A 12,085-nucleotide genomic window follows, 5' to 3' on the forward strand; every position below is an offset into this window, starting at 1 on the left:
CACAATTGTAAATTCCCCTACCTCAAAGGATTGCTAATCCACAATTGAAAATTTCACTACATCAAAGGATTAGTATCTACTATTGTAAACTGCTGGGTATAAAGCTTTGTTATTTCCCTTGCTTGGCACTGTTTCTCCTAGGATTGCATCCAGGGGACAGTCGCCCTCCGGCTCCAGTAAATGCTCTCTATTTTCTAATTTGGCATGTGTCTGGTTACTCTCGGCCCGTCCATTTCATTTGGAGGTCCCACCGAGATAGCCCTCTGGGCACCAGACACGGGCATCTCTGGAAGGCCAGGCTTCTCACCGTCCAGGGGGTGGCCACCAGGAAGACGTTCCCCGGCCCCGAACGCTGAGATAGCCCGTGCGCACCAGGCTGCCCGGACCACAAATCCTCAATTGGGCATAGAGCAATCTGTAATCTGTCTGTTCTGGTGAGTACTCTTCTGAAGTAAGTGGCCAGGCTGGACGCAGCTGCAATGCCCTTACTGACCTCCACGGGACGCCATGTGAGAATCCTGCCTGTCTGATTGTGTCTGTCCAGCGCCGATGTCACTGTGTGTGTGTGTGTGTGTCCACTGTGCGCTCCGTGGCGGGGTGGGGGGGGAGACTTCCTGCCTCATTCTCCAGGTTGTTCGAAACTGAGACGGGTTCGTTCCCCGCTACTGTGTCAGGAGCATCCAGGGTTTTGACTGTGTCTTTTTCCCGTTTTTGTGTTGACTGTGTGTGTGTGCGTCTATCTACTATTGGTCCCGTGGGGGGGGGGGGTGTAAATTCCTGTCTCATTGTCCAGGTTGTTCGGAATTGAGGCAGTTTGATTCCCCTCTACCCTGTCTTGACTGTGTCTTCCCTGTGTCCGTGTTTGGTCCTTGCCTACGTGAGCACGTCTATTTGTTACTCTTTTGTTTCTCAGTCCTTAATCCACCATGGGACAGGGACCCTCGAGCCCTAAGCCAGGCTCCCCTATCTTTATTGTCTTACGGAACTTCAAGCAATATCGGTGTATAGCAGAAGGTTATGGGTTTCAGGTTACTAAGAAGAAACTAGCTCTCTTTTGCCAACAGGAATGGCCCACCTTCGAGGTAGGCTGGCCCCCGGAGGGTACGTTTGATGTCTCGGTGGCCGGCCGGGTAAGGGGAATTGTCTATGGTATACCTGGCCACCCCGATCAGGTCCCCTATATCACCGCCTGGATTGATTTCAAACCCCCTTCGGGACCACTACAGGTCCAGGCTCTTTCAAAACTAAGACCAGAACGGAATCAAAGACGACCTTTAGCCGCAAGCCTCCCAAAAGTCCTAAGGTCGTCACACAGCTTTCTCCTGTCTTACCACCCCCTGATTCTGACCCCCTAGATCCAGCCGAGTACTCCCAGTCCCAGGTTTCAGATCCACCCCTGTACCCAACCTCAGGGTCTCTGAGCCCCTCAGCCCCTCCTCTGATAAGTCCACCCCATACTCAAGCAGGTGCTCCTTATGGCCCTTCTAATTCTGGTTTGACCCCTGATTCCACTGTGTCAGCGTTTCCCCTGCGGCAAGTTCCTTCCCCTCCCAGAGAATCAGGGAGACCGTTCATGGTATATGTTCCCTTCTCCACCAGTGATTTGTACAATTGGAAACAGCAAAACCCATCCTTCTCTGATAAGCCCCAGAGCCTAATCTCCCTCCTAGAGACTGTCTTTTATACTCATCAGCCCACTTGGGATGACTGCCAGTAACTCCTCCGGGTTCTTTTCACAACCGAGGAGCATGACAGGATTCTTTTAGAAGCCAGGAAGGGAGTTCTGGACCCAGATGGACATCCCTCTACTGACCCGGGGTGCCGCAACCACATCTTCCCTGAGAACCGGACCGACTGGGACCCCAACACTGATCGCGGTAGGGAAGCACTGGACAGGTATCGCCAGTTGTTGCTGGGAGGGTTACGGGCAGCAGCACGGAAACCAACCAATATGTCCAAAGTCAGTGAGGTTAGACAGGGCAAGAACGAGTCCCCAGCTGCATACTTGGAGCACCTCTATGAGGCATATCGAACCTACACCCCTATCGACCCAGAGGATCCCAATAACCGGAGAGCCATCGTAATTGATTTCGTAGCCAATTCGGCTCCGGACATCCGTCGGAAGCTACAGAAACTTGAAGGTTTTGAGGGTAAGAATCTGACTGAACTCATGGAAGTGGCCAAGCGGGTGTTTGACTATCGTGAAGAGACTCAAGACAAGCAAACTCGCACAGTCGCAAGGGCGGTAGTGGCAGCTTTAGCACAGGTTCCAGGGGAAGCTCAGAAGCAAGGGTGGAAAGGAAGGCGGGAGGGGCCAAACGCTGGGCGCCCCTATAGGGGTAAAGGCTTGGGAAGGCCTCCTTTAGCTCGGGACCAGTGTGCTTACTGCAAAGCCACGGGCCATTGGAAATCTGAGTGCCCTAATCGTGGGCTGAAAGAGAAGGCAGAGCCTTTATTGACTTTGAATATAGACTAGGGGTGCCCCGGCTCAAAGTCCGTTGTGACTCTTGACCCCCTGGAGCCGAGGGTTACTCTCAGTGTTGGGGGTCAACCTGTCTCATTCCTAGTCGACTCTGGAGCTGCGGCATCGGTCCTGAAATCCCCACTGGGCTCCCTCTCATCATCCACTGTGCAGGTCCAGGGAGCTACTGGACGAAAACAGTCTGTACCCCTCACCACTTCTCGGGAAGTCCGGTTAGGGAAGGGCCTAGTTTCCCACTCATTTCTAGTGATGCCTGATTGCCCTTACCCCTTGCTTGGCCGAGATCTCCTGCACAAGCTTCAGGCTGTCATTTCCTTTAAGGGACCTAACCCCACTCTCGGGTTCAACCTGCCACAACTTGTTCTCACCTGCCCGTTGTCAGAGGAGTCTCGCCTCCTCCCCCTAACGTTTTCCCCAGACCGCCCCTCGACCACCTCCACCCCTACTTCCCTAACTCTGTTGAACCATTTCAAAGGCTTGGTTCCTGGAGTTTGGGCTGAGACCAACCCGTTTGGTCTAGCAGGACACCAGCCCCCAGTGGTGGTCCAGCTCTCGTCCACAGCAACCCCTGCGCATGTCCAACAGTACCCGTTGACTCGAGCTGCCCTTTTGGGCATCAAGCCTCACATCGATCGACTCTTGGCGGCAGGCATTCTACGACCCTGCCAGAGCTCGTGGAACACCCCCCTACTTCCAGTTCGCAAGCCCGGGTCTGGAGACTTCCGTCCCGTCCAGGATCTACGAGAAGTCAACACCCGGGTGGAAACTCTACATCCTACCATACCAAACCCGTACACGTTGCTGTCTTCCCTGGACCCTGCTCGGACTTGGTATACTGTTTTGGACCTGAAGGACGCTTTCTTTCCCATTCCCTTGGCACCAGTAAGCCAACCTATATTCGCTTTTACTTGGACAGATCCTAACACTGGGACATCCTCTCAGCTCACCTGGACCCGGCTTCCCCAAGGTTTTAAGAACTCCCCTACACTTTTTGGCTCAGCTCTGGCCTCCGACTTGGCCGCCTTCCGGGTCTCGTATCCGGAGGTCACCCTCCTCCAGTATGTTGATGACCTTTTGTTGGCTACTTCCTCTGAGGCAATATGCAAAGATGCAACTCTCCACCTTCTCCAGTTGCTTGAGGCTTCCGGCTATCGCACCTCTGGAAAGAAAGCACAACTGTGCTCTCAATCCGTTGTTTACTTGGGTTTCACCCTTTGTTCCGGCCAAAGGTTACTGTCTCGGGGGCGTGTAGCTACCATTTTGGGCATGCCCGCCCCGAGGGACCGCTGCAGGCTCCGGGAATTCCTGGGGATGGCTGGATACTGTCGCCTCTGGATCTTGGGGTTTGCCGAGGTTGCCAAACCCCTATATGAAGCCCTGACTGGTGAACCCACCCAATTTGTTTGGGGACCACGGCAGCAGGAAGCATTCGACAAGCTCCGAAAGGTGCTGTTCAGCACGCCTGCCCTCTCCCTGCCAGACCTGTCCAAGCCCTTCCGCCTCTATGTGTCTGAGTCTCGAGCTGTGGCCAAAGGGGTTCTGACCCAGCCCCTGGGGCCCTGGAATCGTCCTGTTGCCTATCTCTCCAAGCAGCTGGACCCTGTGGCTTCCGGGTGGCCCTCTTGCCTGCGAACTGTGGCGGCCGTTGCCGTCTTGGTTAGGGAAGCCGCTAAGCTCACCTTCGGGCAGCCTCTTGAGATTTCAGCATTGCATCATCTGGAACAGCTTTTACATTCCCCGCCGACAAGATGGATCTCAAATTCACGCCTGACTCATTACCAATCCCTACTCCTCGATCCCGCGCGCATCTCCTTTGCTCCTCCGGTCACACTCAACCCGGCCACCCTGCTCCCTGACTCCCCTCCTTCCTCCCCTATACATGATTGCCTGGACACACTGGACTCCATCCACACGTCCCGCCCTGGACTTACCGATGTTCCTTTAACAAACCCAGACCTAGTGCTCTTCACGGACGGCAGCAGTTTTGTTCAGGAGGGGATCCGTAGGGCGGGTGTAGCCGTGGTCACTCCGGTTGAGACCCTCTGGGAGACCGCTCTACCCCCCGGCACATCTGCTCAACGTGCTGAACTCATTGCCTTAACTCAAGCCCTTAGACTCTCTGCAGGCAGGCGAGTAAACATCTACACTGATAGCCGCTATGCCTTTGCCACTGTTCATGTCCATGGATATGTATATCTCCAACGGGGACTGTTAACCTCGGCGGGTGAGGAGATTAGGAACAAGAGTCAGATCCAGGAACTGCTGGATGCTGTCTGGCTTCCCAAGGAGGTGGCGGTAATTCATGTTCCTGCTCACACCCGTGGAACTGACCCCCAGTCTCTAGGGAACGCGGCAGCGGATAGGGCTGCCCGAGCGGCTGCCTGCAAGCCCTTGATACCCGCTATGGTCGTGGAACCTGAGGGGATGCTGCCTGTCCAACCGTCTTACCAATCCAGTGATCCGGATGGCACCCCTGAAAAGGGGGGATGGAACCCCTGAAAAGGGGGGATGGAGAAGACACCCAAATGGCTTGCTAATTCTGCCCAAGGCACTGTTGCCGCCCCTGTTGATGACTCTTCATGGCCTTACCCACTTAGGCGGAACCCGGCTTTACGACCTGGTGAGCCGACACTTCTACAGCCCTGGGATGAAGCAGGTGGCCGAGGAAGCCGCAAGAAGATGCCTTGCATGTGCCAAAATCAACCCACGATCACAGTCAAGGATACCGACTGATAGACCACGAGGGACATTTCCTGGAGACCATTGGGAAGTAGACTTTACTGACATGGGAACTGGGTTGGGAGGGTACCGTTTTCTCCTTGTATTCGTGGACACATTTTCTGGATGGCCAGAAGCATTTCCAGTCAAAACTGAAACTGCAACCGTAGTGGCCAAAAAGCTGTTCTTTGAACTTATTCCTAGATTTGGCCTGCCGGCCTCGATAGTCTCTGACAACGGCCCAGCATTTGTGTCCGCAACAATTCAAAGCCTATCAAAGATGCTGGGATTGAAATGGAAATTGCACTGTGCATATAGGCCTCAAAGTTCAGGGCAGGTAGAGAGGATGAATAGAACTCTAAAGGAGCACATTGCTAAACTTAAAATAGAAACTGGCGATAGCTGGGTCAGTCTCCTTCCCTTCGCCCTCCTCCGGGCCCGGTGTACTCCCAATTCCTCAACCCTCTCTTTATCTCCATACGAGATCCTCTATGGAGCACCCCCTCCTATTATTCCAAGAGTATCTGCAGCTATTCCAGCCCCAGATTTCACCAATCCGACTCTTCTTAAGTCCTTCCAGGCTTTGCGTGAGGTCCAGAACGCTGTGCGCTCAGTCCTGAAAGCTGCGGGGAAAGAACCAGACCCTGCAACTTCATCGGACGTCCTGTCACCGGGAGACTGGGTCCTCACTCGCAAGCTTCCAGCTGGACCAGCCCTGGAACCACGGTGGACGGGCCCGTATCAAATTATCCTCTGCAACCCCTCTGCCGTCAAGGTTGCTGGCCGCAAGGCATGGATACATCGGTCACACATCAAGAAGGCCCCAGAGCCCAACTCCACCGCCTGGACAGCAGAAGCAGTGTCCAACCTAAAGCTCTGACCTCCTGTTAACCGCCCCACCTGGAGTATGGTTCGCTTGTACCAGAGGACTCACGACCTGCATACAGGACATTCGCTTCCTCAACCCGACCGAGCTCTGTGTAGTGGTGCGTATCTTTCCTCAGGTATATGTCTACTCAGAGGAAGGGGCAGCTGAGCATTTTGGCCTAACTCGCTCCAGGAGGGCTGTACCTATCTTGGTTCCTATATTGGTGGGACTCAGAGTGGCCGGCTCTGCTGCTGTTGGGGCCTCAGCCCTGATACAGGGAAAAGCCAACTACGGTGCCTTGAGTGCACAGGTAGACAAGGACCTACGCTCCTTGGAAGAGCTAGTCTCACACCTTGAAACTTCACTAGATTCCTTGGCTGAGGTGGTTCTCCAGAACCTCTGAGGCTTGGACCTACTCTTCCTCAAACAGGGAGGCTTATGCATGGCGTTGGGAGAAACCTGCTGTTTCTACGCCAATCGGTCTGGAGTTATTCGGGAGTCCTTGCAAGCCCTTAGGCAGCGGTTAGATGAGAGGGACCGCGCACGGGCAACGGGGTCTTCTTGGTATCAGACCCTGTATAATTGGTCCCCCTGGCTAACCACCCTAATCTCCGGAATGGTGGGCCCTCTGGTCCTTCTCCTCCTTGGGTTACTCGTGGCCCCTTGTTTCATAAAATGCATAACCCGCTATGTCCAGAAACGAGTGCAAGCACTCCAGTTGTTTGTCCTGCGTCGATCCTATGCTCCTCTGAACTCTGATGAGTCCCCCGTCTGACTCTTTTTGTCTGTGAAAAGGGGGGAGTGAAGTGGACTGAGTTGTCACAAACCTAGCCTGACCTCCTTAGTTCCTACCTCAAAGGATTGCTAATCACGATTGTAAATTCCCCTACCTCAAAGGATTGCTAATCCACAATTGTAAATTCCCCTACCTCAAAGGATTGCTAATCCACAATTGAAAATTTCACTACATCAAAGGATTAGTATCTATGATTGTAAACTGCTGGGTATAAAGCTTTGTTATTTCCCTTGCTTGGCACTGTTTCTCCTAGGATTGCATCCAGGGGACAGTTGCCCTCCGGCTCCAGTAAATGCTCTCTATTTTCTAATTTGGCATGTGTCTGGTTACTCTCGGCCCGTCCATTTCAATCTCTTTTCCCACTTTTACTTATTTAAGAGACCTTTTGACCTGATGCTTCACCTAAAATCCAATCAAGCTGTGTCTATACAACACAGAGTAAAAATAAAAGCAAACAACTGGACCAACTTATCTGAATAGCTGATAAATCTCTCTACACCCCTGGGCCATGAAGACATGGCCAATGCAACATCATGAAAGAATGACAATATAATCACAACTCTATGAAGTTGTGAGAAAAAAATCTAGCTTTGCTACTTGGGTAGCAGTATTTCTATCAGAAAGAATAAAGTTTCATGTTGTATTTAGTTCAGTGAGATATAAACACATTTTCCTGCAAGGGTATTAAGTGAGGTTTCTTTTGTTTTTGTTTGTTTTTTGCACAAAGTAATAAATGGTTCATGAGAGAATCAACCCAACTGAGTAAGATGAATGATCATATTGAACTAAATCAACAATCACACATTATCTTCATTATTCATAGCTCTGCAGAGCAGGTCTTAATTCTATTGTTATGCAGATTTACATGAAGACTTATTGTATAGAAAAACATTCTAGTCAGAAGCCATTTGCATGCTAACCTATGTGATTATCTCATAGATTTATATACTCACATAATTGACTAGGTCTGAAAGTAAACTCAGGGGTCATTTAGTCCAACCTCTTTCATTTTTCAGATGCAGAAACTAAAAGACTGGGAACATAGACTGCATGGCATATAGTGGACAGAAAGTTGGCCTCACAATCAGGAAGATCTGGGTTCAAATCCCACAGAAAGACCTAGAGAATTTAAGTGACTTCAAGAATATCATACAAATAGAGAGAAGAAAGGGCCTAGGACTGTGATTCAGGTTAGATCTAGTGTTAATTCCATTATACCATACTGTTTCAAAGGGTTGGTGTGTCTTCTAGGAAACAAGTGAGCGATTAAAAAAGTGGTGTGCTAAAAAGGAACAAGCCCTGAACTGGGTCAGATTATTCCTGAAATAATGTCTTCAGTTGTGAATTCCATATTCTAGGAAAGGAGTAGACAGGCTGGAGCACACCTAGGAGAGGGCAACCAGGATGGTGAGAGATTCAGAGGCCATGCAATATAATGATCTATTGAAGGAATGGAATTTTTAGCTCAGGGAAGACCTAGAGGGACCATGATAATTGTCTTCAAGTATCTGAAGGGCTGTCATGCAGAAAAGTGATTAGACTTGTTCCATTTGGCCCCCGAAGGCAGAAGTGGGACAACTAGTAGAAGTGGCAGGGAGGTAGAAACAGGCTTCCTATAAGAAGAACTTCTCTACAATCAGAGTAATTAAAAAACATGGTAGGCTGCCTGCACACAGAGTTGTTTTCCTCTTAATAGAAATCTTTGAGCCAAGCTGGATGAATACTTAGAGATGCTTCAGAATCCGTACTTGGTCACATGATAAATTGGATGGCACCTAAGATTCTATACAGCTTGTGGATTCTGTGATTCTCCAGAAACTTTAAATTATAAAAGCAAGTTATTTTCCATAAAAGTATACCTACTTACAGGTTAACTGTCCCTATGGTTTAATCATAGTTCAACTTCACAGCTCTTTCTTATTACTCTCAGGCTCTTTGGCACAGAAAAAGAAATATTATTAGCACATCAATATTATTAGTGCAGAAAAGTCCTGCTACTTATTACATACAAAGCCTTCTTAACTTTACCTGTTGAAGATCGGGAGCGGCACTGACCAGTCATAGGGTTATACTCTTGACTTTCATCAGAACACATACAGAGGAAGGATCCTTCTACATTTTCACAGAAGGCTTCACCACATACTCCACTAAGCATTTCACATTCATTCACATCTGGAAAAGAAAGGATGAATTGATTTAGATGTGTTCTTCATTAGTGATAGCTCTTTCTTTTTATCAGCTAAGCTCATGCCAGTAAGAGTTGTTGAAAACAGAGGTGTATCCCCAATGAGCAATTAAAACTGAACAGTCTGTGATTTAAGCAAAGTGGATGCCTAAGAATGAGGTTGTTATCTGTACTGGAAAGGACCCTGAATATTCAAAGAAAAGATTCTAAATCACTTCTTACATTCCCTACTTATGCTAAAAGATAAAGTTTTAAAAGACCTAAGATTCTATGCAGATGTCCATGAATAAGGAAGCTCAGTCCTATAGATACTAAAAAAAAAAACCAGAATTTTTGAAGTTTCATAAACTTTACTGTAGCCCCCTGGACTTTTATCATGATGACTCTTACAATTCATGACTCTAAGAAGCTGCTTTTTCATAATTTAACAATATACACTTCACATAACATTCAGGTCCTATTTCATTTGAAAGCTGCCCCAAAATTAACCACTATACAAAATGGACATTAAGTTAAATAAATAGGGCTGAGAGATTATATAAATGATTTTTCTTCTTCCTATTTACCTCTCCTATTGATTTTTCACATGACAATTTCCTTTAGCTAATCAAATTCCTTTTTCATAGTTATAGTAAAAAGTTTACAGGGTATTCTTTATTCCAGAATTATGAAAGTACAAAGACCCACATAAATCTTAGGTCTCTGACTTCTTTCACAAGGGAATCATGTCCATAACTCTATTTCCATTTCACCCCACCTCCTGAACTTACCTAAAGAAATTTTATTAATGAGTAATCAATTCAGCACAACGTGGGGCCAACTTTTTAATTGCAGATGTGCTTTGGCCATTACACAAGCACAAAACTTGCTCCATGAGCAAACCCTGAGGCTGTCCTTGCGGAATTATCTGGAAACTCAGATAATCCAAACTATTCAAGGAAAAAAAAATAGGTGTCTAGTTGTAATTATCAGATAATTAATTCACTTTTTGCACAACTTAATAGCCTAGGTCTACCTAAAGTAGAATCTCTGTGGTATGAAGTAAAATGGAGATTTAGTTATTTTAGTCAATGCTTTACAATACTTGGACTAATTTTATATGTGCATGTCATACTGTCAAACATTTTAATGTAGAATTAAAATTTACTTCATTTTTTAAATTACTATTTCAAATCCCAGATACTACTTACCTGCCTCTCAGCATATACAAAAAGAAGTTTAAAGCTTTGTTCTTCATCTATAAAATGGAGATAATGTAATTGCTTTACTTCACAAAGCACTCATTCATTTATTTTTTAAGATTTTGAATTAAAAATATTTAAATTTTAAAATATTACTTAAAATTTATTCAAAGTATTTATTATTGCTACTAATAATAGCTCACATTTATATGGTACTTAAGTACAATATTTTTTTATTTAATGAGTGTTTATGTAGGGCTGGAGTAAGGTGCGCTGGAAAGGCAGATGTACAGTTTGATCCCAGGAACCCACAAGGTTCTATACCAACAGTTTCACCAAGGTAGATCCAGCAACCCCTCCCTGAAGCTTCCCAGGCAGGCCCCTGACCAAGTTCCTAGGAAAGGAGATACTGAAGCTGGTGTTCAAAATAAGTTATTTAGGAAAAGAATGGGGCAAAGCAGAGTCTGGGGAAGGAGCTGCCTTCATCCCTAGACCCTATAGTGACAGCACCATTCTGTAATAAGTAGTATCTGTCAGCCTCCCCAACTGTTTGTAATCTTCCGCTTGGCCAAGGCAACAGAAGAGCTGCAGGTCCAAACTGGGTTCAAGCAAGGCCAAGAAGCTGTTTTCTAACCAAAGCAAATATTAAGGACCAAATGAACTCATTTGAGCCAAATTTGAGAAACATTTATCTTCAGTAGGTCGATGGTACTTAAGTACCATATACATGTGAACTATTATAAGTAGCAATAATAATTCAAGTTGGAACAGTTCAACCTTATGTAACCAATGAGGAAATCAAGGCACAAAGAAGTTAAGCATTCTGTCCAATGACAGGTAGTTTAGTCTCGGTGATAGGAGGAAAACCAAGGTCTCACAGGTTTAAATCCAGTATTCTTTCCAATACAACACAGTTCAAAGTCCATTTATTTACTTGTACTTGGGTACCAAACTTGAAAGGAGAACTATATTGTGGTTCTATATTGATTTCTTAGAGTGAGACAAACTTAGAAGAATTAAATTACTCATTTAATAAAATCTAAAACACATAAATGGTTTCTAAACAATGGAATTTATGTATGAGGCCTTTGACTAAAAAACTCCAAATCATGCATTTGTTCCTAGAAAACTAAATTTTTAAAAAAATTCATAAAATTAAGTTATTATACAAGTGCCATTACCTCAAGGATATGCCTTGCAATTCCAGGTTCATTTAAATGGTAAATAAACTAAAGTTTTAATTGCAAATTTCCAAACTGAAAAGTTAATGAATCCTATTCATATGCCATCTGCCACCATGGCAAAACAACAATTCTTTTCTAATTGAGGAAGACAAAGACAAGGGTTTAGTGTGTCATAGAATTGTTATATTCTATAATGCCAAGAGAATTTTTTCCTTCCATTTATATAACTTACTATGAATAAGATTCATAATGAATATAGCTTCAAGAAATCACCATCTGCCAAACACTCAATGATAAACTATATACTTATTCCTGCAGGAGCCCATGCTGTGACAACATATTGCAGTATATTATATCTGATAATATTCAAGAGACTTTCCATCATCACCAATCCCAGAAGCCATTCACTAAAAAAATCCATCTATAAAATCATGTGTCACTTTATAGGTGTCACTCCGGGGAAACAAAACTATTACCAACATTCTTCTTTAAATATAGTCCCCAAGGAAGTGGGTAAGACAGCCAAGCTACTATATTAGACTATATTTCTGGTAGGACGTATTACATGGTTCTGTTTATTCTGCTAAGAGTTTAAGCAGACTGTCTACTTAAAGAAAATGAAAATTAAAAATAATAATTTTTGTAAAAAATCAAAATTGCCTGACTTTCCA

The 12,085-nt window shown here is 46.1% G+C and overlaps 1 protein-coding gene across 2 annotated transcripts in view; it reads right to left on the bottom strand.

The window, feature by feature from the left end:
- LTBP1 (latent transforming growth factor beta binding protein 1) overlaps positions 1-12,085 on the bottom strand; it is a 485,724-nt gene that overhangs the window by 49,058 nt on the left and 424,581 nt on the right. For both annotated transcript variants that reach the window (XM_027850411.1, XM_027850410.1), the window contains exon 26: positions 8,893-9,036. In XM_027850411.1, coding sequence (XP_027706212.1) covers positions 8,893-9,036 — 144 coding nt within the window. The remainder of the gene's footprint in view (positions 1-8,892; positions 9,037-12,085) is intronic.

This window comes from Vombatus ursinus, unplaced genomic scaffold, assembly GCF_900497805.2.
Source record: "Vombatus ursinus unplaced genomic scaffold, bare-nosed wombat genome assembly UNPS02009062.1, whole genome shotgun sequence".
Taxonomy (NCBI): Eukaryota; Metazoa; Chordata; class Mammalia; order Diprotodontia; family Vombatidae; genus Vombatus; species Vombatus ursinus.